The sequence below is a fragment of the Callorhinus ursinus genome, unplaced genomic scaffold, assembly GCF_003265705.2.
Source record: "Callorhinus ursinus isolate GAN/ISIS: 27379988/994484 unplaced genomic scaffold, GSC_fseal_2.0 scaffold42, whole genome shotgun sequence".
In the NCBI taxonomy this organism is placed as follows: Eukaryota; Metazoa; Chordata; class Mammalia; order Carnivora; family Otariidae; genus Callorhinus; species Callorhinus ursinus.
In genome coordinates this window covers 3,282,588-3,310,383 of record NW_027397104.1, presented here as the reverse complement: position 1 = coordinate 3,310,383, position 27,796 = coordinate 3,282,588, and the positions used below count along the sequence as shown (strand labels likewise).

Here is a 27,796-nt window from a genome sequence, read left to right as displayed (position 1 = left end):
CCCTGGTAGGACTGAGGCCCGGTTTCCTGGTGATAACCTCAGTGATGCACACTATTGTTTCTCTTCTCTCCCGCCTCACTATCCTGACTCCTCCGCCGGTGCTTGCCGGTATCACCTCCTGGAAAACTGCTTGGAATTTAATATCTCAGGGTCTGCTCCTGAGTGAGTCCAACTCATTAAGTTAACTACATCCTCTTCTGGAAAATTCCCATTTTCTGCATAAGTTGGCATTAATCTGTCTCTGTTGCCTGCAAGTCATGGATCCTATCAGAATTAACAGTGGTCTTGGGGGGATGTGATATTGCACTTGGCCATAAGAACCTATAGTCTTTTTAAAAAAATTTTTTAAATTTAAGTTCAATTTAGTGGGGTGCCTGGTGGCTTAGCGCCTGCCTTGGGCTCAGTTCATGATCCCAGGGTCCTGGGATCAAGCCCTGCATCGGGCTCCCTGCTCAGCCGGGAGCCTGCTTCTCCTTCTCCCTCTGCCTGCCACCCCATCTGCTTGTGCTCTCTCTCATGCTCTCGGTCAAATAAATAAGTAAAATCTTAAAAAAAATTTTTTAATTCAATTTAGTTGACATATAGTGTATTATTAGTCTCAGAGGTAGAATTTAGTGATTCATCAGTTGCATATAATGCCCAGTGCTCATTACATCAAGTGCCCTCCGTAATGCCCATCACCTAGATACCCCATCCCCCCACCCACCTCCCCTCCAGCAACCCTGTTTGTGCCCTAGAGTTAAGAGTCTCTTATGATTTTCCTCTCCCTCTGTTTTCATCTTATTTTATTTTTTTCCTTCCCTTCCCCTATGTTTATCTGTTTTGTTTCTTAAATTCCACATATGAGTGAAATCATATGGTATTTGTCTTTCTCTGACTGGCTTATTTCACTCAGCATGATAGTCTTTTTTCTAAAGACCATCAGAGCTTTGAAATGGGAAGAAGAGGGTCTCATGAGCCTTTGCCTTTCATATGTAAGCTCAGAAAACTTGAGTTCTGAGCTATGCCTGTGTGAATGGAACTCCTTGGATGGCACATGACCAGAGAACACCAGGTCTCTTGTGACCCCAGGCCACTTCTAGAGTGAGGACTGACCTAAAAATTCTTCCTGGTTGATGATCATCAAGCCAGGATTCCATACACTGAGAGAGAAGGCAGGTATTGAGTCGCTATCTGTGAGTCCTGCACATGGGCTTGGGACAGCTTTTGGACTGAAGCATCACCACATTTAGGTCTTGGAGGAGATGCTGATTTTGCTGATTTCTTGGGGATCCTGACAGGTGGGCCAAGAATTAAAAACTGTGGTCCTTGGAATAGAGTGCCACCTCTGTTCCCATATGGACACAGCATAGAGTGGTCAGTGGCTGGACCCCCTGGGCCAACTGGAGCCCAGCCTGGTCCTCAGAGCTCTCTGAAGCCCTTGAGCCCAGCTGACAGAACCTGGAACTGGGCTCCTTGCTGTCCTGAAGTTGCATCCAGTTCTGGATGTATTCATATAGTCAGCACACAGGTGCCAGACCCTGCACAGAGCAGTGGGGATATGGGGTACACTGGACGTCCTCCTGATCCTCTCTGTAAGGAAATAGAGGACATAGTCACATAAGCAAGAAAGGACCATGGGACATTATACGTGCTGCTGGGATAGATGTCTGTACAGATGAGGGGCCCAAACTGGGGAGGCTGAGCATCCAGGAAGAGAGCCCAAGGGAGGTGGTAGAGGAGCATATGCCAGGCAGAGGTGCCGCCTGAGCAAAGGCTTGGAGGAATAAGAACCTGGTAGGTGGTTCTGTCTGATGGAGTTCAGGGTTAAGTGGCCAGAGATGAAGATAGAGAGGCCAGCAAAGGCCCAGTCATGGAAGAACGTGTATGCTGATGAATTTGGTTTTCATCCTTGAGTCAATAGGGGATTGAATGATATTAATTGAGTGGACTAATAATAATTGAATAATATTAAGCAGTGGATCAGGTGGTCATTTTTGCATATCAGAAAGATTGCCCTGGAAGAAATATGGAGGATGAGTTAGAGGAAATGTAGAGGAGGTGATAGATGTGAGGAGGGGAAGAGGTGAAATCAGAAAGAATGAAGAATTAAGGGCAAGTTCAGGGGGATGCCCAGGTCCGCCAAGGGCACCTGGATGATAGTGGCGCTGTCCACCCGGATGGATGCACGGGGACGTAGGTCATCTCTGGGTGGAGAGGAGATGGCAAATTGACTTTTGGACATATTGAGTGAGGGGTGCATGGGCTATCTCTATCACCATTTCCTTTACTGTCCTGACCACAGCATTTTGTAAGTACCTTCATAAATTTATAAATGCTCAGGGTCCGTGTGCCCATTCCATCTCCCCACTACTTGTGAACTGCAAGTTTCTTGAGCATAGGGATCCATTTACCCCTCATCTCTGTGGTCCCAGGACCTGGCACAATGACTGCTGCCCAACAATAGGTGCTTAATAAGAGTCCATTGAATGGTAGGGCGGGTGCCCCCACAGAGGAATGACTTCAGGCTGTTGCCATCACTGAGTCCTCCTTGGAGTCAGATCCCAAACAAGTAGATGAAATCTACCTGTAAAGGAGTAAAGCGGTGCCCTTTCCTTTCACTGCCATTGTGTGGGGGCCCTGCAGTTTGTACCAGGCAGAATGGGAAGCGGCCAGACCTGGGACATGGAGTCGGGTGGCTGAGAAGCCCAGGACAGGACGGGCTGTGGAGCTGGCTTTGTCCAGACCAGGCCTCCTGGGAGTGGGTGCCCATACCTGGGCTGCTCATCGCAGGTCGATGGGCAGGTGGGGACACTTGAGGTTGGAGGAAGGTGGAGCAGGATGTGGGCTGAGGGGCCAGGAAAGATGGTCCAGGGGCAAGCTGGCCATGTTGGCCATGCCATCTGGCAGGCCCAAGACCTGCTTGAAGTCAGTTCATCCACCTTAAACCACACAAGGCCATTGTTTCCTCCACCCATCAGCAGGATTGGTGATTCAGCTAATAGATCCTGCATTGTCGTCATCAAGGAGGGGCTGTATTCCATGGGCATCAATGCAAGACTTAGCAGGAAGAGTGAAGGCTGCTGGGCGAGGCTGCGAAGTGTTAGCGTGCATGTCCCAGCCCTCACTCTGACCTGGGGCAAGACCAGCTCTGCTGCCAGAGCCCAGTTTTAGGGCATCTCTGTCTTTATCATATTGATCCCAGCCCTTGTGTAGGTGCTTAGGGCTTTTAGTGCTTGGCCTCTGCTCTGCGTCCAGGAATCCAAGCTCAAGCTGCTTCATTGGCATCACAGCGTCTGCACATATCTCACCCCACACTCTCCTCTTCAGGGTCCTCACGGCTGCCCTAGGAGTCAGGCTGGTGATGTACATGTCAGCAGACCCATTTCCCAGATGGGAGAACATGCACAAGCCCAAAGGGAGGAAAGGATGCACTCAAGTTGACCCAACCAGTTGGTCTGGGCTGGGACCTGAGTATGAGCTGGCCCTCTCCTCCCGCCACTCACTTCCATGTTCATTCTCTTCTAACCACAATGAACTCCTTGGTATTTGCTTCCTGAGCATATCAAGCTTGCTTCTGTCCCAGGGCCTTGGCCCTGCAGTTTCTCCTTTTGACAGACCCTTTCCCCAGATCTCCGCAGGGCTCACTCCTTCTTGCTTGCATGATTCAACAGCTGCTTAGGAAGCAGAACCTGCATACTCAGTGGGAAGGCAAACAGGGTCACAGAGAGCTTCTGGATTGCACCGCTGGAAGGTGGGATGTGGAGCAGGAAGCAGTGATCTGATCTCCCTGACCGTTCCAGACTCACCACCTGCCCCTCTCCACTCGCTGACCTCACTTTAGCTGCACTGGCCTCTGTTTTCCTGGATGTGCCAAGCTTCTTCCTGCCTCAGGGCCCTCACACATTCTGTTTCCTCTGTCTGCAACACTGTTCCATTCTGCTACAGCCTGCCCCACGCACTCACCCCTTGGCCTTCTCTGACTTCTCAGATGGATAGATCATTCTCCGATCCTCCCAAAGCACCAAGTGTGTCTCATTTGTGGGACTTAATCCAGTGGTGATGGTAACAGTTCTGCTGCTCATTTGGTAGCAGTCTCCCACTTAATGACAAGCTGCTTGAGGGCAGGAATTTGTCTGACTTATTCTCTGCTATGCCCAAACACATGGAGCTTAGCTGCATATTAATCTCCTGTTGAGTGAATGAATGGATTCTGGACTAATGAATGAGGTTTATTCGGATACACTGACGTTCATAGGGGTGCTGTCCAATAGCAGTTGGATATAGGAGTCAGGCTCATATTTTGGTGGGAGGACAGATTTGAAGTTTGTCATTATGAGTGAATCTAGGAGGTGCTTGTGCGAGGAAAGAGACTTTGGGTAGGGAGGATAGTAGGTGGCCTTGGCGCCCCACAGGCTGCCCTTGATTTTACTCTGAACTTCAAAGAATGCGGAATTCAAGCTTCTTGATCCCTTGAAGCAGCCAGAACCATCAGCAGACATTCCTGCCACATTGATAAAGGTCTAAGGTCCAAAAACAAGGGAGGTGACAAACTCCTTTGTTTCCCCTGTCCCCTTCTCACTCTAACCTGGTTCACAGGCAGACCTGGGAACCAGATGAGAAATGCAGAGAGGCCCAAGAGCTTCCTCAGGCGGAAGGGTGGGGGCAGGCAAAGGGCTGGACCTGCTTAGCCTGGAGGTGCTCACCTAGGGTTCAATACAGGTACAGGAGGTGAGAGACAGAGCTGGGAAGAACCCCCCCACTCCCCGCCCCTCAACCGGCAAGGAGTCTCGGGGAAATGGACCTCTTTTATGAGGAAGGACTCAGTTCAAAGCCATTTAACAATGAAACTGGTAGGTAGTGAGCTACTCATCCCTAAAGGTTGAATGACTTCGTGGTGGGGCTGCTGTAGGAAGGTTTGAGAGAAAGATGGTAGACAGGACCTAGATGACCTTTAAAGTTAACTCCCCACACTTTATGAGATGTTTTTGCTTTAGGGCAGGAAATCATCGTTAAATATTTGCTCTGCCTGACTAAGCAATGGAAGGGTAGCTGCTACCTGCCTCAGAGGCAGGCCTGTGAGTTTCCTGAGGAGGGGCAGGAGGATCTTGAAGCTGAGTCATAGACCTGAGGCTGGGCTTGGCTGCAGATCCGGGGCCTCTATCAGTTTGTAGGGGTGACTGTCTGGCTGCTGCCTAGAGCCCCCAAAGGGGCTATTCTTGAATAAGAATCCTTCTCATTGAGTCATTTAACTTACAACTTGCCTGTAGGCTTGAAATCTTTCAAAATAAAAAGAATTTTAAAAAACATTGAAACTTTGATTCATGTATTTTGGAAAGAGGCTCAGCGTCTGTAGTAATAAATTCTCCCCAGGGAAATTAAATCTGTAGATGGAGCTAAAAATCACTAATCTAAATTAATTGGAGAAATGCATATATAATTCAAATTTTATTATTCTATTTATAAATCAGAAATTCTTTGAAAGCAGATAACCAAATATCTCGTTCATACATATTGTATCAGTATGGGGAGTTTTATTTTTTATTTTTTTTAATTTTAATTTAATTTTTTATTTTTTTAAATATTATTTATTTATTTGAGAGAGAGCAAGAGATAGCACAAGCAGGGAGGAGAAGGAGAAGCAGACTCCCGCTGAGCAAGGAGCCTGATATGGGACTTGATCCCAGGACCCTGGGATCATGACCTGAGCCAAAGGCAGACACTTAACCGACTGAGCCATCCAGGTACCCCTGGGGGAGTTTTATATATTGATTTTTCTTGAAAAGAATCTTGCCTGTATTTAACCCATTAAAATGCAAATGGAATATAATACATGCAAAACATGAGGGCATCTTGTTTTTATTTTAGAAAGACAGAGAGTATGAGGGGTGGGGGGGGGCGGTCAGAGGGAGAGGGAGAGAGAGACAATCTCAAGCAGGCTCCATGCCCAGCGTGGAGACCAACATGGGGCTCAATCTCACGACCCTGAGACCATGACCTGAGCCGAAACCAAGAGTCAGATGCCTAACCAACTGAGCCACCCAGCTGCCCTGAGGGCATCTTTATGTTTTATTTTGCTCCCCGCCCCTCTGTATCAATTGTGCCCTTTCATGGTGGGAAAAGAATGAAAAGAACCATTTACATTTATATTTCCACCTCACTTCATCCTCTGCAAAATGCTCTCCCGTCTGCTGTCCCCACTGTCACTTCCCAGCAGCCCCAGGAAGGAGGGGCTGATCAGGACCTCCACGTGGTGCAGGGGTAAACGGGCCTCAGGAAGGAAAGCGTCTTTGGGGCCGTCGCAGTTGCTTGGTGGCAACAACAAAGGAGCCCATGGCTCCAGCCCCTCTTCTCTGCCTCACTCCCTTCCAGTGGCCACTTTTCTTTTTCTCTTTCCTTCTGATCTGCCTTTCTCTCCTCTTTCTGTCTCTCTGACTTGGTGTCTCTGTTTTTCTCCTTCAGTTTCCCTTTCCCTCGTGCTCCAGCCCTGACTGGCAGCAGCTTTGCAGGCTGTCCAAGCTTTGCCTCACTCTGGAAACCTGCCAGCTCCACAGGCACAGCCCCAGGCCTCCACAAGCTCAGTATCTCTGGTGCCATGGTGCAGATGCTAACTGTGGATGCCGCTCCCAGTCTCCCCATCTGACCCTAGATAAGATAAGGGTGGGGACCAGCCTTATAAACAGGCCCCAGTCGTTCCCCGGGCCCAGGTCCCAGCTGGCTCAGACCACATCAGCCCAGGATCAGCATGGCCGTCTGCCTGTGGGTGGTCGCCCTGGCCGCCCTCCTCATTGTGGACAGAGGTGAGTGGACAGAGCCTGGATTCTCTGTGGCTTGGTGTTGGTAGATGGGCCTGTGGTGAGGGCAGAGACAGGGCCTGGAGCATCCTGTGAGGCCTTGGTTTTCTGCCTATACCTTCTTTCTGTACCTCTCCACTGTGGTGGGAAAAGCCCTGGGCTAGGAGAAAAGAAACCTGGGTTCAAATCCCGACTCTGGCCCCAAATTGCAAAAGCCCCTCCTCTCTTGGGGCCTCTGTTTCTCCAGCCGTAGCATAGGAAGTCCTAGTTCAAAGCTGCTCTAAGCAACTTCTCGGCGAGAGATGTGGGAAGCAGCAGGGAGCAGGTCTATCTCTGGAGAGACAGGTAAGTCTTCTGGCTGCCAGGTGGTGGGTGCTGAAGGAAGCCTGACCTGGGTCCTCTGAGCTCCTGTCTGCTGTGACAGGCGATGCTTACGGGACTGACAGCAGCTGTGTGAGCCAAGGGTAGCCCTTGTCCCGGGCCGGACACATGCTAGGCCTGCTCCCTGCTGCTTCCCACATCTCTCGCCGAGAAGTTGCTTAGAGCAGCTTTGAACTAGGACTTCCTATGCTTCCTTCTCAAGGCCTGGAACACCTCTGTGGCCTCACACTGACCATATATCAGGCATTGTTCTGGGCCCTTAAGACATATCAGTGAGCAAATAGAAAGAGAACTACCCTGATGGAGCTTAAATCCAATGGGGTAGGATGGAAGGGAATAGACAACAAGATAGGTGCAATGTTAGAAGGTGACAAAGGCTAAAGAAAAATATATTGGGCAGGGTGAACAGAGGGCTGCCACGTTAAATCAGGGGTTCTCTCCTAGAGCAAGGCTTGAAGGGGGCAAGGGAGTGAGCCGTGTGGATATCTGGGAGAAGAGGGTTCCAGACAGAGGGGACTGGCAAAGACCCTGAGGCAGGAGCATGGCTGGAGTGTTAGAGGTGCGGTGAGGCCAGTGTGGCTGGATGGGAATGAGAGGCAGGGTGCAGAGCAATGGGACAGGGGATGACAGAGGCAAGTGGGAACTATACTGGGTAAGGCCTTGAAGGCCAATATGAGAACTTGGCTTTCCCTCTGAGCGAAATGGGAGACCCTAAAGAATTTTGAGCAGGGGCGCCTGGGTGGCTCAGCCGGTTAAGCATCTGCCTTCGGCTCAGGTCATGATCCCGGAGTCCTGGGATCAAGCCCCGCATCGGGCTCCCTGCTCTGCGGGAGGCCTGCTTCTCCCTCTCCCACTCCCCGTTTGTGTTCCCTCTCTCACTGTGTCTCTCTCTGTCAAATAAATAAAAAATAAAATCTTTTAAAAAAAAGGAATTTTGAGCAGTTGTGTGTTAAAAGGATCACTCTAGTTGCTGTGTTGAGAACAGACTAAAGGGAGAAGCAGGAAGACTACTTAGGACCCTTCTAGAAGGCCACTAACCTCATGGCGGGTCCCACTCCCATTTCCCTAGCTGAGGACATAGTCCTAAGGGCTGGGGCAACAGAGAATGGGTCTGGGGGCTCTGGCCCAGCTAACCTGCTTACTCCCAGCTTGGCATCCATTCCCTGAGCAGTTGTCCCATTGGGAACACTGAGGAGGCCTGTCCGGAAGACAGTCCTTGTGCCCATTTCAGATTCCCGCCTGGGCTGAGTGAGGACGGGGTTCAAGAGCAGGCTGAGAGTAAATGCAACCTTTTCCCACATCCTCCAGGAAGAAGCTCTGATACCACAGGGTTCTGCACTCCGCCTCCCCACAATGCACTTTAGTCGTCAATTCCTGAACACCCACTATGTGGGGGGCATTGCCACATGGGGGCAGAAGCATAGGAGCCCCAAGGAACTTAGGTCCATGAGAGGCAGGAGTGACCCAGTGAGTGGGGACAGCCTGTGGCGGTATGAAAGAAGCTCCTATGTTTGTGGCCTGAATGCTTGTGGCCCCAAAATTCATATGCTGAAATCCTAATCCCCAAGGTCATGGTATCGGGAGGTGGGACCTTTGGGAGGTGACTAGGTCATAAGGGTACAGCCCTCATGAACAGGATGAGTGCCCTTATAAAAGAGACCCCACAAAGCTCCATTGCCCCTTCGACCATGTGAGGACATAGTAAGTAGGCACCAGCTCTGAAGCAGGGAGAGGGCCCTCACCAGACACCAAATCTGCCAGCACCATGACCTTAGACTTCCCAGCCTCCGGAACTGTGAGAAATCAAGGTTTGTTGTTTCTAAGACACCCAGTTTATGGTCTTTTGTTCTAGCAGCCCAAGTGGACAAAAACTGGAGCCTAAATCCAGGTCTGCTCGGGAAACCCTGGGGGACATCAGGGAAGGCTTCACTGGGAAGTAGCATCTGAGCCTTGAAATGAAGATCTAATCAGCAGAAGGGAGATGAGGACGTTTCAGATAGACGGCAATGCGATAAGCCGAAGCAGAGCCGGCCCTGAAGAATGAGCAGGCAGGAAGAGCAGAGGCACGGGAACATGGGGAGGTGTCCTAGGAAGTGAGTCCAGGAGGAGGTTTTCAATCAGCTCATGCAGGGCCCTAAACGTAAGATAAAGGAGCTTAGCAATTACAAGGAGCCATGGAAGGCCTTTATATTTTTCTAATGTTTTTTTTGTCCCCAACAGTTATGTACCATGAAATAAACAAATCTTATCGCTCAATGAATTTTGACAACGCATGTACCTGTGTAACCCAAACCTCTATCAAGATACGAAACACTGGGATACCTGGGGCACTCTGTCGGTTAAGCATCTGCCTTCGGCTCAGGTCATGGTCCCAGGGTCCTGGGATTGAGCCCCACATCGGGCTCCCTGCTCAGCCGGGAGTTTGCTTCTCCCTCTCCCTCTGCCCCTCCTCGTGCTCTCTCTCTCTCTCTCTCTCTGACAAATAAATAAATAAAATCTTCAAACAAAACAAAACAAAACAAAACCTTTCTGGGGCACCTGGCTGGCTGTCAGTAGAACATGCAACTTTGATCTCAGGATTGTGAGTTCAAGCCCCATGTTGGGTGTGGAGCCTACTTAAAAATTAAAAACCAAACCAAAACAAAAACGTTTCCAACACCCCAGAAACTTCCCTCATGCTGGTCAATCCCCTCCCTTACCCCACTCTCGAGGAAACCACTGCTTTTTTTCCCCCCCACCATAAATTAGTTTGGCCTGTTCTAGAATGTCACACAGAAAGCTGTGTTTATCCCAGGCTGCCCTTGACCTTGGCCCAAGACACCCCTTCCATGTAGTATGTTCCTGGGTAGGGGATGCGACCAGGTAAGGCACTCTGTTCTCTGAGAGTTAATTTCTAGGAAGGGAGTCACTGTGAGTGGCCAATAACTCCCAGCCGCTGAGGAAATGAGCACCCCAGTCCTGCCTGCGGGTGGGATGTGGGGAGCAGCCTGTGGCATCCACCACTGCCTCCTTCCTTCCCCATCACACGACAGTGATAGAGCTGTGAAGGGGAGGTAAGCTCATGTGTTCTCAATGCCTGGTACATACTAACTGAATTATCTTATTATATGGGATATAACAATCCCAGTGTGATCTAATAAGATCAGGCTGCACTGTCACCTCCCTAACTCTAGATTTTGTGTCTCTGTTCTAGCAACCCAAAGTCACATCAGCTTTCTGAGATTCCCCACGGTCTGGTGATTCAATACCTCAATACCTCTCAGAATTCCAGACGGGGCAGTAGCTGGAACAGGTCTCCTGAAACAGCCCTCAGATGCCACACCTGCGCCTAGAGCCGCCATCACCTAACTCTTGCGTTTTTGCCTTTCAGAAGTGCCAGTGTCGGCGGCAAAACTCATCTCCCCAAGGATGGTAAGGCAGCTGCTTCCAGTTTGGGCCCCAAGGTGCTGTCCTGGCCTTCCTTCTGCATCCATGCTAGGAAACCAGCATTTGTCTTCTGTATACTCCCGCTCAAATAACTGATGGCTCCAACGTGGCTAGGGTGGCCTTGTGAGCCTGCATGCTCCCCAGGTTAGCCCTTCCAGGCTGAGTTGGCCCAGCCCCTTTGCCAAGGTCTCAAACTTGGCTTCCAGGACCTCGAGAGATCTGCCCCAACCTGGTCTCCGGTGAAATCCCCTGCCCAGGCTCAGCAGGACTGAGCGCACTCTCTGCTTTGTGTAGTAAAGATGGACAGGCCACTGGGTTCGGGCCAGAGGCACCCTGGCCCCCCTGGTGTGTGCCAGACTTCCCCAACCACACCCCATCGTTCATCTATCCCTTCACTCTGGAGGACAGACACCAAGTTGTCCATGAACCCTGGTTCCACCTTGGCCCTGGGTCTGATGTCCCCAGGGATCCCAAGGCAGTGGTGCTGGCCTTCCTGAGACCCTCAACCCAGCCTTCACCGAGGTGCGCAAGGAGGCTCAAAGCCACCTTCCCGTCTAGCAGCCTAGCATCTTCACTGTCAGCCTATTATTGTGCCAAAGAGCCAAGTACTTCTACATACATGATTTCAATTAACCCTACGTGGGAAGAATACTATTATTCATTTACAGTGTTTGCCGAGGAGGAATCTGAGGCTCCAAGAGTGGAGACGGCTCTCACAACTTCACACAGCTCGTCAGTGCAGAAGTCGGGCTCTCGGTCTTGTGACCGCCGCCCCAGGCTGCCTCTTTCACCCCATCCTGCTCCACGTTCCGATCCCAGCCCTGACCCAGCTTCCACACTGTCCTCAGGCCTGCCCTGAAAACTCTTTCAGACTAGCCTCATTTAAGACCCAAACCTTGTTCCATTTCTCCAGCCTTCCCGTACCAGGGGTCTGATGGGTCATGTCAGCCAGCGTGAGTGGAGGAGCCCTCAGTGAGGAGGGGCCCCTGGGAATGCTGGTGGTTCTGTCTCCTGGGGTCCTCATGGGTACCAGCAGCAGAGGTTCTTGTTAGACCCTCTGAAAAGTGTGTGAACCCATCCTAGGAGCTTGAGGGCATAAACTCACCCGACACACATAGACACAGACGTATACTTGGATGCCCGCAGACTTGGGTTCAGCAGACAGATACACACTTGTGTACACAGCCACAAACATACCAAAGGGCCCTGAGTAGTTAGTTTCATGCCCAATGGACTAACACTGAGACCTTCTAGAATCTGGCTCTTCCCTGGGGCCCTTGACTCCAAGCAAAGTCCCTGGGTCCCTCCTCGCTGCCTCTGAATCTGAGTGCCCTCCCCCCTTCCTCTCTTTCACAGCCCATCTGTGAGCACATGGAGGAGTCTCCTGTCTGTTCCCAGACATCCAACCTGGTCTGTGGCACTGATGGTGTTACGTATAACAGTGAATGTCAGATCTGCTTGATCCGGCTGTAAGTCCACCCCACTCCTACCCCTCAGCTTGCTTGGGTGGGCCCCACCTCTGGTACGTTCAAGTGTGAAAGGAGCAAGACTTGACCTGCCGCTTCCTTCACACACCTTGGACTGAGAAGAGTCCTCCAGCATTGGCCCTAACAGAATGAGCACAAGTATATTTCAAAGAAGGCACATGGTTCCAAGTACAAAGCCACAACTAGTAGGGGGTTGGGGAGGGTGCAGAAACCCTGGGTTCTTTCCCTCGTTCTGCCCCTGACCGACTAGGTGACTTCATTTGTTTATTTATTCCTCCTGCCAGCAATTATTTATTGAGCATCTACTATATGTTAGGCACTGGGAAACAACAGGGCATAAGCTAGACAGCATCCCTGGCCTTCTGGGGGCATATGGTAGTTTAAGGAGGAAGCCAAGCTAATGGTCCACCAACTGTAGCATAGAATGCTCAAGGCTCAGATGGGGGCACCCAGGGTTCTGTGAGTGCAGGGCAAGGACAAGGGCAGGGAAGACTTTCCAGCTCAGCTCTGAAAGATAAGTTGAAATTAGCTTGGAAAAAAAAAGGAAGGAAAGGTAATTCCAAGTAGTGAAATCAGTTTGGAAAGGTCTAAAAGGGAAAGAAATGTTTGTATTTGAGAAAATATAAGAAATTGGATACACTGGAGTATAAAGTTTAAAGACTGAGTGGGGAGAGGCAAGAAACGAGTCTTGAGAGGTGAGAAGGGCCAGAACGTGACCTTGGTATGTCTGATCACCTATTTGATCTCCTTTCTTCATTAATAAAACCCTTGGGCTGGGCCAGAGCTAAATGAGATCATGGAAGAGAAGACAGTCTTCAGAAGCTACAGCACTCTGGACAGAGAGGCAGGAGAGCAACCGGACACTTTCCTAACTTAGCTGGGAGGCAGTGGGGGTCTAGGTGGTTTGTGAGGCAATGATGTCTGGTGGAGGTGTGGCTAGAGTTCAAGACAGAGTCAGGGCTGGAGACGGTTTCAGCAGCCATCAGACAATATCAGACAACCCGGGAAGCTCAGATCACCCAGGGGAGGGTGTGCAAGAGGGAAAAGCTATAGAAGGTGTGCCCAGGGACCCCCAGAACTTGCCCTGTATCTATAGTGGGTGGGGGAGGTGGGGAGAGCTCAGCAGGGTGTCTGGAATAGACTGGGCCAGGCAGGGTCCCTGAAGGGTTTGTTCCAGTCCCTGATAAGATGGGCCTCATCTTTGTCTCCTGTGATCCTAGGAAAACCAAAAAGGACATCCAGATCCTGAAGGATGGCAAATGCTGACCCCCATAGCAGCCTCTTAAGTCATGAAACTTCAGGCTAGAGAACAGTTTTGGAAGTGGAGGATGTGACATGAATAAAAGATCCAGCCCAATTCAGCCAAGTGAGCCATGTCTTTGGGGACTCTGGTGAGGTGGGTGGTGGTGGGTGGATGTGGTGGGGATTTTGTCCTGACCTCCCTACTTTGAATCTGATGTCTTGTCCATCGCTCCAGTGCTCCTCAATCCTGTCACATGCTCCCCTAGAGGTCCTAGGTCTCTTCTGCTTCTTGAAGAGGTCAGCCCCTGTCCCCAGAACACTTGTCTGCCCCAGCCTGTTTGTCAAGAACCTAGGTGACCTCTGTACCCTCTGCCATTGTCAGAGAGCAGGACCCAGCCTTTGGGAGAGTCCTACACCCCTCATGGCCTTCTCCCTGGGTTGTACCAGCGCCCCAAGTCTTACACACGCACACACACTGATACTACTGTAGCTAATATTTAGGTAGTGTACACAGTGTATCTGAACTATTTGTTAAAATACTGACCTAGGTCTGTAACAGTTAAAAACAGCTGCCCCAAGCCTTTGAGTGTCCCCCTGCACCTTGGCCACCCACAGCAGGATGACGTCCAGACCCTGCTCTGTTCTTCTAGTCACCATCCATTCGGACTGTTAATGTTGGCATTGGCCACAACCCCAGGCATACACAGCACACATGTGCCTATACAATGGCGCACAAAAACACACAGCATCTAGAAATCCCACCACAGAGGCCCTAGCCTATGGTCCATGTCAAATAACCCTCTTTTGGCCAAAGCAAATAGAAGGAGCCACTTGATAATGGTGGCAGAGGAAAGGAGTGTGGAGAGGGGCCTGGCCAGGAGAAGCAGAGCCACATGAACTCAGATTCCCGCTTCAGGGTGGGCAGACAGAGCAGGAAATGTACTGTGGGAAAACACACTGGGAAGAAAGATAGGGCGGGGAAGGCAGGAACCAGCATTCCCCAGACAACTGAACCGTGGATGTGGGCGGGAATTGTTGCTGATAGATCTCCAGGTGGAAGGTCATCTATGGGCCCTACTACTTACTGCTACTGGTAACAGAAACTTTTACTCCTCTCCTGCATGGGAATGATGCAGTATTGTTTGGTGGTGAGAAACCCAAATGCCAAAATAACAATGGCTGAAACAGTTCTTTCTCCCACACAGAGACCTATGCAGCACGCTAACTTCATGCTCTTTTTATATTGTAACCCTGCTGTCCTCATCAGTTTCCCCTTCAATGTACAAGACAGCTGCTCTAACTCCAGCCATCATGTCTACATTCCAGTCCACAGAGAGGTAAAGAAGGGCACTCGACTTTGCCTCTGAAGATGCTTCCTATAAGATGTACATACTCTGTTTACATCCCATTGCCTAAAATGTAGTCTCTTGACCATGCTAGCACAAGGAGACTGGGAAAATTGTTATCTGGTTGGCCATGTGTTAAGCTGAAAATTAGTTCACTTATAGGAAAAGAGTGAATACTGGTGATCTCTAAGCCTCTGTCCGAAGTGGGGAGCCCCTCTTACACACAGGTGGCATAGCTTCAGCCAAGCTTCCTGTCGGTGACACTCCCCTCCCAGGCTTCCACCCATGATGAGGAATCCCAAAGATTACACCTGAACAATGTGCCAGGTGCCAGGCACCACTGTAAGAAATACTTAATTCCCCACGTTACAGATGTGGAAACTTGGCCCTGTCTCGGAAACATAACCGTGGGCCCCTAAAGGTCCTATCTATGGCACATGACCCTGCTGCCCTGGCCATTACTGATCGGCCAAAAAATTCTCCCCAGGATTTTCTGAATTGCAAACAAGGAAACAAGCAGTTCCTCTCTGGTAGTGAAGCTGCAAGATGTGTGAAGTGGGGGCTGACAGCCATGTTTCCTACTTTGTGGAAGAAGCAGGATTGAGAGAATGATGCCAGCATACAAAGAAAGAGATACAGAGAGCGATTCAAGGTTGTGTTTGAATTCCTGAAGCCCAGCTGCCCTCGAACATCCCAAGGCTACATGGGATAACTTGACATCCTGCCAATAAATTTTCTTTCTTTCTTTCCTTTTTTTAAAAAAAGATTTATTTATTTTAGAGAGTGTGCAAGTGGGGGGAGGGGCAGAGGGAGAGAGAATCTCAAGCAGACTCCCTGATGAGTACGGAGTCTCATGCAGGACTCAATCTCACGACCCGAGATCATGACCTGAGCCAAAACCAAGAGTTGGATGCTTCACTGACTGAGCCACCCAGGCACCCCAATAAATTTTCTATTTCAACAATCTCTTTGGAATTCGGTTTCTGGTGATTTCAGTTAAAACAGCTCTGACTACCAAAGGAAGAAGGGCATCTCAGAGAAGATAACCTTAATGCTGAGTCTTAAAGGATAAGTAGAAATCGTTGACTAAACAATGTGTGGGAGAATTCTTCCAGCCCTGTGAGGCTGAAGGATGTTTACAGGATCACAGAGCCCCATCGGCTCCCCTTATAGCAGGACTGGCCATGTCCCAGGAAAGTGGGCAGCGAGGAGTGTTCTCTACCTGTTCACAGGCAGGGACACCCCGTGGATGTGCAGATCTGGGGGGGGGGGAAAGGGGGGCTGTGCACACATGCCCAGTTGTCCGCGCTGTAGGGCCTCTCTTCTCCACCCTCAAATCAAACAATGGTTGTTGACGCTGTAAATTCCAGTGCTGACGGAGTGCAGCTGTCGGAATTTCATTGTAGATGTGTGCGATCGACATTCATTCATTCTCCAAATATTTATTGAGCACCTATTATAAATAGACAATGTGCTTGAAATATGCTGTTACAAGACAAAGAAGCCCCTTAACCCAAGAAATTTAGAGTCTAGGGTTAGAGGTAAATATTAATCAAATAATCCCACAAATCACTCATGGCTGATCATGCTATTTATCATAAAGAAAAGTTATGGCAAATTGTGAAAGGATATCACCTGGCGGCGGGGGGTTGATGTGTTCTCTGACAGTAGATAAGGTTTCTCCATGAAGAGACATTTGAGTTAGGTTCAAGGGATGAACAGGAGTTACTACCTAGGAAAGGGGTGGGGTAGGGGTCGGGGAGAGATGGTGAGGAGCTGTCCAAACAGAGGAATAGCATATGCAGAGACCCGAAGCAGGAGAAGGCACAGAGCATCTGGAATCCCAGCGTGTGGAACAGCACACAGCAAACAGGCCAGTAGCCGGGATGAAAGGGAGAGCACTGAAGGAAAGGACTCTGGCCTTTATGCTCAGGCGACTGACATGCTAAGACCTGCACTTTATGACCACCCCACCTGCTCTGTAGAGAAACTGCTCTGCAGAAGGCCAGATGGGAAGTGGAGACCAACAAGGGGGAGGGAGACGGATGAGAGCAAGCGAGCCCATGCTGTGGGGAGGCAGTAAGTGAAGAGTGGGGGCTCTGAATCAAACCACCTAGCTTTGTATCCTGGCTTTGCCACTTAGGACCTTGAGAAATTACCCAAGCTCTCTGCTTCCTCACCTCTAACATGGGGACAGTATCTGTCTGTCTCCTAGAATGTCTGAGGATTAAATGACTAATACACCTGAAGAACTCAGAACAGTACCCAGCACACAGGGACTTCTCATTACATGTTTTGGCACAACACCACACAGCTACCATACAAAAACTATCATATAAATACTGAACTGCTGATTCAAGTGGGAAGTGGGCCAGGCTAGGCTGAGCCTCATCCATGTGTCCACCCCTGTCCTAGGTCACATCCACACGGGCCTCAATTCCTGGGGCTTCAGTGACTCTCTCTGCCAAATACGGTCGGCCTCAGAGTGGCCTATTGGAAGCCTGTCTCCTGGGCACTGTGTGAAAAAATGGGGTGACAGCAGTTGACCCGGTTATGAGTTCTAGCATACAGGGCCACTCTTGATTGTATTCAACACAAATTACAGCTAGAACCACGGAAGGCTTTTGCTTCTCATATTTCATCAAAAAAAGTTTAAACATTCTTTTGCTTGTGGACGTATACATAAACTTTTTTAAAAAAATAACAGTGGAAGGGGCCACAAAACAAATAGGAACAGCCTTGAAGGAAACACTGACCTCAGAAGGGTACAATGAACAGAAATGCCTTTGAGGAACGCCTTAGAAGTTTATGGTTGCCTTTACCACCCACCTCCCCGTGGTTCCTCTCTCTGTCCCCCCACGCTGTACTTGTGACCTGGTTTCAAGCAGAGATTCAGTCATCACTAGGTTGTAACCTTCTAAAGATTTACTTGAGGACAACGAAGTCCATGCATCAATACGAGCCCCACCCCAGGAATGGGCCTCTGAGATCTCATGGCCTGTGGCTGGGCAGGGTCACTGGGAGGTGAGGTCAGGGTCTGTGAACCAATCACCCAGACACCTGTTCCAGAATTCAGTTACAACAAGGGATACGTGGACTACCCTGTGTGCCAAACACCTGTTCTGAGCCACTCCCGACATTCCTGACTAGCTGTAACCTCTTGGTGCTTCTGGGTTACACTGACAGGCTATAGAATCACAAGGGCAAAAAGGCCTCATGAATCTGAAGACAGGGGTGGCCTACAAACCCAGAATTACTCCAACACTAATGAGAGGTCTCACCAGCCCAGGGAAAGTACCCCAAGGTCGAAAGAGCTGGGAAGATGGGCAGGGGAGGCCCTCTCCAGACAGGGTGGGCTGCTGGACGGCAGAGCCGCACGGAGACAGAATGAGAAAACAGACAGGAGTTCCACTGCGGACTGCAGACAACACTTGTTCACGGAGAACAGGGGGAGCGCAGGAAAACTGGCAAGTGGCCAATTGTCCCCAGCAGCCCTGGAGGAATCAGGTCACTTCAGTCCCAGAGAGGACAGAACTTGGGGGCGCTGTTCTTCAGGGCAGCCCCGCCTCTCTCCGCCTCACCTCACTCGGCCAGGGCCAAGTTCGTGGACTGTAGCCGCTCTGTCTCCTGGCAGATGTTCTGCTCCACCGTGTCACACTCAGCTAGGAATGCCTAAAACAGGAATGCAGGGCAGTGAGGGACCATCTGGGGCCAGCCACTCCCTGCCCATGCAAGGCTCTTTGCTCAGCCATTATGGGGAACCCACGGGTGACCAACTCAAAACGGGCTGTGGAGGGATGGAGCCAGCCTGGGCTCCCAGGTAAAGGGGAGGGAGGCAGAGGGCAGCGTAGGACCAGGCTTTCTGACAACAAGACCCCAGAAGCGTGGTGAGAACAGGAAGCCTTGCCACTGTACTGCACAAGTTCAGGGAACAGTGTTCACAGGAGTAGTGCCTCCTGGAATTGTGTAATATGGCCATCATAACTGTTCTCTAGTGGTCTTCCTCCTCAATGAGCTTACATTCAAATATAATTACAGGGGCATGAAAGGAGCTCTTCTCTTATGTTCTGGGTTCAGGAAATAACAACCAAAAGAAAGTCCACATCACACATCACACCTCTAGCCTACCCTACCCTGCACACATAAACACACGCACCAACACATTAAACTTTGGAATGCTTCACCACACAACTCACCTGAACCCTTTTCACCAAACCCTTCCTTTTCAGTCTACTGTCTTTGAAATTTTCTGGCAGAATCTGTGGAAGAATAAGTTGACAAATAATCTCAATAAAAGTGACATAACAACACGACAAAATACCCATAGTACACCAAAGTGAATGAGACGTGCATGTTCAGGAATGTATCCTTGATCTGTATCCTACGTGGCCCTTCCCAGGGCTCTCACCCCTACAAAAGCTCCCTTTGTTCTCAGTGTCTGCACCATGGAAACTGATCTGTAACATGGACTCTGTCCTTTCTCTATTTCCTATGTACAGATACTATATCCTGGCCATGCCATGAGCTCACTGTGCTTCTTTACAACTACCCTCACTCCCCCCGAATCCCAGGCAGAGTAATTCACCCTCAAAAATGAGGCATTGGGGCGCCTGGGTGGCTCAGTTGTTAAGCGTCTGCCTTCGGCTCAGGTCATGATGCCACGGTCCTGGGATCGAGCCCCATGTCGGGCTCCCTGCTCAGCAGAAAGCCTGCTTCTCCCTCTCCCACTCCCCCTGCTTGTATTCCCTCTCTCACTGTGTCTCTCTCTGTCAAATGAATAAATAAAATCTTAAAAAAAAAAAAATGAGGCATCAGGGCACCTGAGTGGTTCAGTCATTAAGCACCTGCCTTTGGCTCAGGTCGTGACCCCAGGGTCCTGGGATGGAGTCCCACATGGGGCTCCCTGCTCAGCAGGGAGTCTGCTTCTCCCCCCACCCCTGCTCGTGTTCCCTCTCTCTCAAAAATCAATAAATAAAATCTTAAAAAAAAAAATGAGGCAGCCAGCTAGAAATATCATTACTGTCATTCTGTAAAAGAGAACGTGGAAGTCGAGATTCTCAACAGTCTCACAAGAGCTGGGTCTGACTGACTTCTGTACAGGTAATGAGCCCAGTAATAATCAGATAATCAGTCACATGAGTATCATGAAGCCCTGTGTTTCTCTAACCATAAAATCACGGTCCATTTGGGTCCCAACTTTGTGAGGATTAGATGCTTTTAGCATACATAAATAAAAATGACAAAAGCCCTATGTTGGTATGATGTGAGTGCCTAAAAATCCAGAACTATCTTGTCTTTCCGTGTATCCACCAAGGACCGAGCACTGTCTGGCACACAGCAGGCACTCAATATGCTCAGACAATAAGAGTGCATTACTGAAAGAGTGAAACTGACTGAAACATAGTCAAAGAAAACTAGTTCTTCTCGGCTGAATATTTACTTACCAGTGTGTCAATCTCTTCCAAGATCTTCATAAATTGCTCAATTGTGGCTTTTACCCTCCTATCGAGTTTACAGAGAGCTTCAGCTTGCAAATCCTTGGCCAGGAAACCCTGTGCAGGAATAATGCATTATTGCAAGGGTTCCTTAAGGCTGACAGAAAACTCCAGGCTGAGGCACTGATGAAGCAGCCACACCCTAAGCCCACATTCCCCCAATAGGTTGGGCCAGACCTCAGACCCACAACTTCATCTCTTGGAGAAAAGAGAGCCACCCCATGCACTGTAATAGGCTGCAGGCCTCTCTAGCTCACATGGCCCACTGGGGCTGCTAATGCCTCCTGGGGCCTGGCTCTGGTGAAGCCTCCAGTCACCAGAGTATACCCACACACAAGAAGCATACGTTAAGAACGCAGGGTGTAGAGTCCAATAGGCCCAAGCTTGAATTCTGACTGCCATTTACTGGCTTGTGATCTTAAGCAAGTTACTTAATTTATCTGAACCTTAATGTCCTCATTTTTAAAACGGAGATTATGATACCCACACCCCAGAGGGTTACTATGAGGATAAAGAAGAACATAAGTAGACTCTTAATATAATTCCTGACACAGACATGCGCTAACAAATGGCAGCATTTACACTGTTTTTATTAAATTGTCTTGTTGTTTATTCACATTGCTTGGCCTAGAGACCAGTTAGCTGGTGACAATGGGTGGACAGCTGGGATCTCTGAGGATGTTTATCAAAGATGTAGATTTGACCACATGTAGTAAAAGCTTTAAACATTAGCCAGCAATTCCAAGTCAAAGAATTTATTCTACCCCAAAAAAATGATCAGAAATGGTCAAAAAAGATTTATATCCAAGGATGTTCAGAGAAGCATTAATGCATAATGGTAAAATATCATTAGATGATAAATAATAGAAAATTAGTTACATAAACCATAATACTATGTAAGTTTTGAAAATTATGATCATTTTTTTAAAAGATTTTATTTATTTGGGGCGCCTGGGTGGCTCAGTCATTAGGCGTCTGCCTTTGGCTCAGGTCGTGATCCCAGGGTCCTGGGACTGAGCCCCACATCGGGCTCCCTGCTCCGAGGGAAGCCTGCTTCTCCCTCTCCCACTCCCCCTGCTTGTGTTCCCTCTCTCACTGTGTCTCTCTCTGTCAAATAAATAAAGAAAATCTTAAAAAATATATTTTATTTATTTGACAGAGAGAGTGAGTGAGCATGAGCAGGGGAAGGGGCAGAGGGAGAAGCACACTCCCCATTGAACAGGGAGCCTGATGCAGGGGACCCCTGGGTCATGACCTGAGCCAAAGGCAGACATTTAACCAACTGAGCCACACAAGTGCCCCAAGTATGATCATTTTTAATGACATAGGAAAATGTTCAGTTTGATTATCCTATAAAAGGACAATTTACAAAGTGTACACAACACTGTATCTTTTTTAAGATGCAAAAACATATTCCAGTCTTTAGTATTGGTTAGCTTTTGAGTCAGGGCCTTATAGGTGTTAGTGCCCATATGTTTACCTAAAATTTATACAATTGGCATGTATTACTTTTGTAATTAAAACAGAAACCTGGGGCGCCTGGGTGGCTCAGTCGGTTAAGGGGCCGCCTTTGGCTTGGGTCATGATCCCGGGTCCTGGGATCGAGCCCCACAGCGGGCTTCCTGCTCGGCGGGGAGCCTGCTTCTCCCTCTCCCTCTGCCTGCCTCTCTGCCTACTTGTGCTCTCTCTCTGTCAAATCAATAAATAAAATCATAAAAAAAAACAGAAACCTACATCTATTAACGTTATAAACTGAGAAGGGAAAAAAATAGGTGGTTTGGGGCTAGTTCACAATCCTCAGCATTTTTTTGTTTTTGTTTTTTTAAAGATTTCATCTATACATTTGCAGAGAGAGAGAGAGAGAGAGCACAAGCAGGAGGAGGGGCAGGCAGGGAAAGAGAGAAGAAGGCTCCCGACTTAGCAAGGAGCCCGATATGGGGCTCGAGCCTAGGACCCCAGGATCATGACCCGAGCTGAAGGCAGCCACTCAATGGACTGAGCCACCCAGGCGCCCTCTTACCTAGTTTTAGTACTCCTTCTCTAATACAAGGAATTGACTAGGATGACCCTCTGCTAAGATCAAGCTTAACTTGGACCTTTTATGCATCAACAAAATGTTCTTTGTCTTGCTAAACACATTATAACAGCTGGGCCTGAGAGAAACTACCTGTTCTATTTCAGACAATACATGACCCTGGCATGGCAGGTGCTCTCCTAGGAGCACAAACGGATGCTGGCTGGGGTTTGAAAATGGCAATGACGATAACACTTATAAAGCACTTAATATGCATCAGATTCAAACTACATCATTTGTTTTTAGTTTGTTTTTTTTAAGTAAGCTCTATGCCCAATGTGAGGCTTGAACTCACGACTCTGAGATCAAGAGTCACGTGCTCTACCGACTGAGCCACCCAGGTGCCCCTCAAACTGCATCATTTAATCCTCACACCAACCCTAAGAGGAAGTACCATCATTTTTCCCTTTTTACAGATGAGGAACTTGAGACAAGGCAAACTTGCCCACAGTAATAGAAAGGGTAAAGCCAAGATGTGACCAGGGAATCGGACTAGAGAGCCTGCCCTCACAACCACACATTTGTATCTCCCCAAAGAGAGTGACCTGTTGGATTCCAGTAAGCTCTTTATTCAACTCTTCCAGTTGATCAGCTATCTTCTCCACAGATTTCTCCAAATCTTTCAACTTCTTTAGTTCAACCTCTTCCTCTGGACTGTTCTAAAATGTTTAAGAATGAAATGAAGTCAATAATCACCAAGAACAGTAGCTTCTGACTGGAAAGAAAAAAAATCTGACCACAACTGGGCTAAACCACTCACCTAGAAAAAACAGCCTTAACTCTGCTGCTTCTTGGAAAGCAAGCTGGAGGGTTACACATGGTTTTCTACCTACAAAGACTCTAGACTAGAGAGAAGATACTAAGTAAACATTCTGCAAGGACCCAGACAGCTTGGGAGCCAATCTAAGTGCAGAGTCAACCTGAGCCTGGGGCTGACTCCAGACTGAAGCCTCCAGGGGGAACAGATGACGGTAAACACCCGCAAGGAGTCCAGAATGGTGAGACAGGTGGAATTCTACCATTCTCTTAAATGAATTCCTAAGTGTCACCCACAACTGAGCTCTCCCATTTATTAAGATGATGACAATGATGAATACTTTTGTTGAGCATTCTCTCCACTACACTAAACCCACTTTATCTGGACTATTATTTTAAGCCTTACTACAACCCAGTGAGGAAGGTAGTGTTCTAGATGATGAAATTGAGGTTTAATGTAAAGTAACCTAAGGTCACACAGCCTAAAAGAGGTGGAACGGAGACTTGAATCAGACTTGGCTTCACACATCCCAGGGCAGCTCCAATAAGGGGTTCTATAATTTCTTCAAACTCAACCCTTAGGTTCTGCCCATTGCCCAGAACTATTCTCCCTGAACCTTAAGAAAGAAATTTAGAATATTTCCCCTTCTCTCATCTAAACAACAGGTAGTCAGGGCCAGCAGTTTCCTGCCTTTATACTACCCAAAATTGTTCACACACTTCTTTGTGGCCAAATCCTGATTGCCTGACTCCCGGTTGTTCTGCGGCTGGACTAGATCTTCTTTGCCTCCACGTTGCTCATCTTTGCCCTCTCTCCACTCTGAATAAGCCACCTCACCCAAAATAAGGAAACTTCCTATAACCAACAATTTCACTGTGTCACAATGCAGGGCTGGCCATAACCCTCTCTCATCACCCCAGGGGCTACTGTCCTCACCAACTGGCTCTTTTCCTCCCTCGGTTCTTTTTTTTTTTAAGATTTTATTTATTTATTTGACAAAGAGAGAGACAGCAAGAGAGAGGGAACACAAGCAGGGGGAGTGGGAGAGGAGAAGCAGGCTTCCTACCGAGCAGGGAGCCTGATGCGGGGCTTGATCCCAGGACCCTGGGATCGTGACCCAAGCCGAAGGCAGACACTTAACCAACTGAGCCTCCGGGGCCCCCTTCCTCCCTTGGTTCTTTAGTCTGAACCTTTCTTTTGAGCCAAAGAGGGCTTTCCCTTGTGGAAGATTTTAGTGGAAAAGGTGTTTAAAGGGAGACAGACTCATGAAATTTGCAGAGGACTTATTTTAAAAATCTACAGACTTATTTTAACAAAAGTTTCTCTTGCAAATCCCCTCCAAGTGAGTAAGGCCTGACTCAGGCACCATTTTAACCAGATTGAGATCCACCACCAACACAAGAGCTACATTATTGAAGTAGCATAACTGTTCATAATTCCCAGAGCAAAAGTCATAACCCACAGGAGCTGGAGGGCATGAGAATAACAAACCTGGCAAGCCCATCAAATAAATGGAACTACATCTGTTTGGAGAGAGCTATTTCACTAATGTAGAATCTAGGTTCCCAATTTGGCCTTCTAAATGGAAATATATATAGAAGACCTTAGTCATTTGATTCTGGGGTATTCCGGTAGAAAAAGCAATTTACCTTTTTCCCAATTAACATGACTCGGCAACCATTCTGTATTCCGAGTGCTGACAATGGCTTCTCCATTTCCTTCAGAGATTTTCCTGAAAAGAGAAGTTATGCCAAGTGGTAACAACTGTACAACACTGAAAATAGATTTCAGCAAGGTTACAGGAAATAGACAAGCGTGTTCACTAATGAGAAGAGGATAAATTGGCATAACCTTTTCCAAAGGTGTCTTGATCCAGTAATTTCATTTTGGATTTTATCCCAAACAAACAACTGGATATATGCCTGCACAGTAAGTGTTATAAAATAATCTTCAATGCAACCTTAATCATAATAGTGAGAAACTAGAAAGAGACAAACATTTAGGAACAGGGGTCTAATTAACTATACATCAGTACAATAGAAGATTTCGTAGGCATTAAAGCTAATTTTTTCAGGAAATTTCAATGCCACAATAAATGCTGAGGGCTCAGTTTTATAAGAAAAATGTTATAAAAACTGTATAGTCAATATAATCTCAGTTTCATCAACTAAACACACACACACACACACACACACACACACACACACACACACACAAATAAAAACCCACTTCAGGATGCCTATACAGATGGATAGAAATATGCTGAAATGTAACGAGGGATTTTATCCAGGAGAACATTTTCTTCTTTGTGCTTTCCTCTATTTTGAAACATGGACTTCTACTGCCTTTTATAATTCCATAATAAAATAGTTTTTTTTTTTTTTAAGGATTTTATTTACCTATTTGACAGAGAGAGACACAGCAAGAGAGGGAACACAAGCAGGGGGAGCGGGAGAGGGAGAAGCAGGCTTCCTTCGGAGCAGGGAGCCCGATGCGGGGCTGGATCCCAGGATCCTGGGATCATAACCTAACCCGAAGGCAGACGCTTAACGACTGAGCCACCCAGGCGCCCCCATAATAAAATAGTTTTAAAAAGAAAACACAAGGAGTTGCTCTATGACGTATAAATAAAAAATGCTTCCCATCACTAAATTCTTTTTTTTTTTAAGATTTTATTTATTTGAGAGGGATAGAGCATGAGGGGCAGAGGGATAGAGAAAGAGGGGCAGAGGGAGAGGGAGAAGCAGGCTCCCCACTGAGCAGGGAGCCCAGACACAGGGCTCAATCCCAGCACCCTGGGGCCATGATGTGAGCCGAAGGCAGACGCTTAACCGACTGAGCCACCCAGGCGCCCCCCCTTCACTAAATCCTTTATGACTGGCATCAAATGGGATAAATTTGGCCCCATCAGATACCACGATAATGAGTTCCCATGGGAATGGGAAGAAAGAATGGGGATAGAAAGGCGGTGGGTCCTAGCAGAAATCAGCATCATCCACTGGGCTTGCCACAACCAGGCCCCTGGTAAGTTTGTTCAACATCTCTGTGTCAGCACTATGCTGAGCATTAGACACAGCAGTATCTTCCCTCAAAGAGTTAGTTATTCTAACAGAGAAATCAGAAGTTCAGCAACTATGAAAACAATTATTTAATAGTAATTTCAATACAAGTTATGCAGAAGTGTTAGGGAGTGCGATCTGTACATATGATGGGAAGAGGATCTAAACTAACTTTGCCAGGGAAGACTACCCATGTGTTTTCACCACAAATGGTAAGACTGCTGCCATCCTCACGGGACTTGGACTCTAATACCTGTCCAAGTGTTTGAAAGTGTCCTATAGGGGCGCCTGGGTGGCTCAGTCATTAAGCGTCTGCCTTCGGCTTGGGTCATGATCCCAGGGTGCTGGGATCGAGCCCCGCATTGGGCTCCCTGCTTGGCGGGAAGCCTGCTTCTCCCTCTCCCACTCACCATGCTTGTGTTCCCTCTCTTGCTGTGTCTCTCTCTGTCAAATAAATAAATAAAATCTTCAAAAAAAAAGTGTTCTGTACGTAGTAGGTTCTCAATAAAATGTACTGAAGGAATGGATGAATAAACAAGCAAATAAAAATTATCCCAGTTCAAAAACTAAGAGTTATCATTAGGTAAGGTTAAGTAGTTTTAAACAGTCTCTTTAGCCATAAGGACTCAAAGCTGGAAGAGAAATGCCTACCCTTAAATATAAGTTTCTGAAAAGGCAGTGGGACTCCTGTGGCCTCTTCAACAACCTGGGCCAGGTCTTGGACAACTGGCTCACTATAGCCCTGCTGCGGGGTAACATGAAGATCATGCTTCTCATTGCCTGGGGAGAGAGAAGAGTGTTCAATGAAGAAAATTCTTTCACATAAACTAATACAGGCTGACACTTTATTATATTTATTTACCCAGCCTTCAAGGCCCAGTTCATTTGTCACTTACTCCGAACAGCCTGTCCCCCCCATCTTCCCAGCTTTGTCTGGTGACCTGTTGGAGGATTTTTGTTTCCTCTATAATAATAACTAACATTAGTGATATCAGCTAGCATTTTAAGCACTTAATCTGCATAAAGGACTGCTGAGGCTCAGAACAACCCCAGGAAGTAGGTACTACCTATATTAATCCCCGTTTCACAGATGAGCAAACTACGTTCAGTCCAGTTATGACCTGCCTATGGAGACTCAACTGAGGAGTCAGAACTTGACTTCAGCTCTGATTCCTAAGACCATGCTTTTCATCAGAAGCCATCTGCTTCCTGTGGCCTAACTGCCCTGTACTCTGTAATGTTCTTGTCTCCTTTGCTGTCATGAGTAAGGGATTATTTTTTCCTCCAAGTCTGTCCCACTGGGCACGCCTGGGCACATACATGGTTGGTGCTCAGTAAATAGACAACGAGTGAGTAAACTCACACAGCAAAAAACTTCTTTTTGAACCCGAAGTGTCAATTCTTTAACAGGTATGTGGACAGTAAGGAGATAGCCCATGCCCAGTGCTTATGCCAAGCCTTGAGCCTGCACAAGAGCCACATGAAGTTAGTGGGACAGGTGCTACCAACTCTACTTCACAGGGATGAAACCAGAAGCCTAGAAAGGAGACATCCCAAGGTTACTCAAAACTGAAGGATCTAGAATACTGGTCTTGAGATTCTGAGGCCCTGGGGTCTCCCCTAGTCCTGAAGAGACTTTATAGGCTCAGCTCTTGAGAGGACTGACTTTGTTTAGATTGATGTCAACTCCAACAGTAGACAGACCCAAAGGGTGCCCAGAGCGTATGCTTGGAGCCACAGCCCACTCAAACAACGG

At 48.1% G+C, this 27,796-nt stretch overlaps 2 protein-coding genes across 6 annotated transcripts in view; one reads left to right on the top strand and one right to left on the bottom strand.

The window, feature by feature from the left end:
• Window positions 1-27,796, bottom strand: part of BAG1 (BAG cochaperone 1) — a 31,529-nt gene that overhangs the window by 3,139 nt on the left and 594 nt on the right. The window contains exons 2-8 of one of the 5 annotated variants that reach the window (XM_073881468.1): window positions 26,692-26,820; window positions 24,631-24,713; window positions 22,770-22,883; window positions 20,100-20,207; window positions 18,852-18,914; window positions 18,237-18,327; window positions 8,082-9,288 (exon numbers count right to left, since the gene is read on the bottom strand). In XM_073881468.1, coding sequence (XP_073737569.1) covers window positions 18,238-18,327; window positions 18,852-18,914; window positions 20,100-20,207; window positions 22,770-22,883; window positions 24,631-24,713; window positions 26,692-26,820 — 587 coding nt within the window. In that variant the 3' untranslated portion in view covers window positions 8,082-9,288; window position 18,237. Of the gene's footprint in view, window positions 1-8,081; window positions 9,289-16,077; window positions 16,109-18,067; window positions 18,328-18,851; window positions 18,915-20,099; window positions 20,208-22,769; window positions 22,884-24,630; window positions 24,714-26,691; window positions 26,821-27,796 lie in introns of those variants that run through there. The other 4 variants (XM_025852832.2, XM_025852833.2, XM_073881467.1 and 1 more) reach the window with 4 other exon arrangements.
• On the top strand, window positions 6,632-13,428 carry SPINK4 (serine peptidase inhibitor Kazal type 4). Its single transcript, XM_025852836.2, has 4 exons — window positions 6,632-6,779; window positions 10,525-10,565; window positions 11,937-12,049; window positions 13,288-13,428. Exons 1-4 carry the CDS (start codon window positions 6,725-6,727, stop codon window positions 13,331-13,333), a joined length of 255 nt encoding a protein of 84 aa, XP_025708621.1. The 5' UTR covers window positions 6,632-6,724; the 3' UTR covers window positions 13,334-13,428.

What these genes read in the sequence shown, in the direction of transcription:
- SPINK4 (XM_025852836.2), top strand. Translation starts at nt 6,725, where the DNA reads ATGGCCGTCTGCCTGTGGGTGGTCGCCCTGGCCGCCCTCCTCATTGTG. An exon ending in AACTCATCTCCCCAAGGATG is followed by an intron (nt 10,566 to 11,936) that starts GTAAGGCAGCTG and finishes TCTCTTTCACAG; the next exon opens with CCCATCTGTGAGCACATGGA. An exon ending in CAGATCTGCTTGATCCGGCT is followed by an intron (nt 12,050 to 13,287) that starts GTAAGTCCACCC and finishes CTGTGATCCTAG; the next exon opens with GAAAACCAAAAAGGACATCC.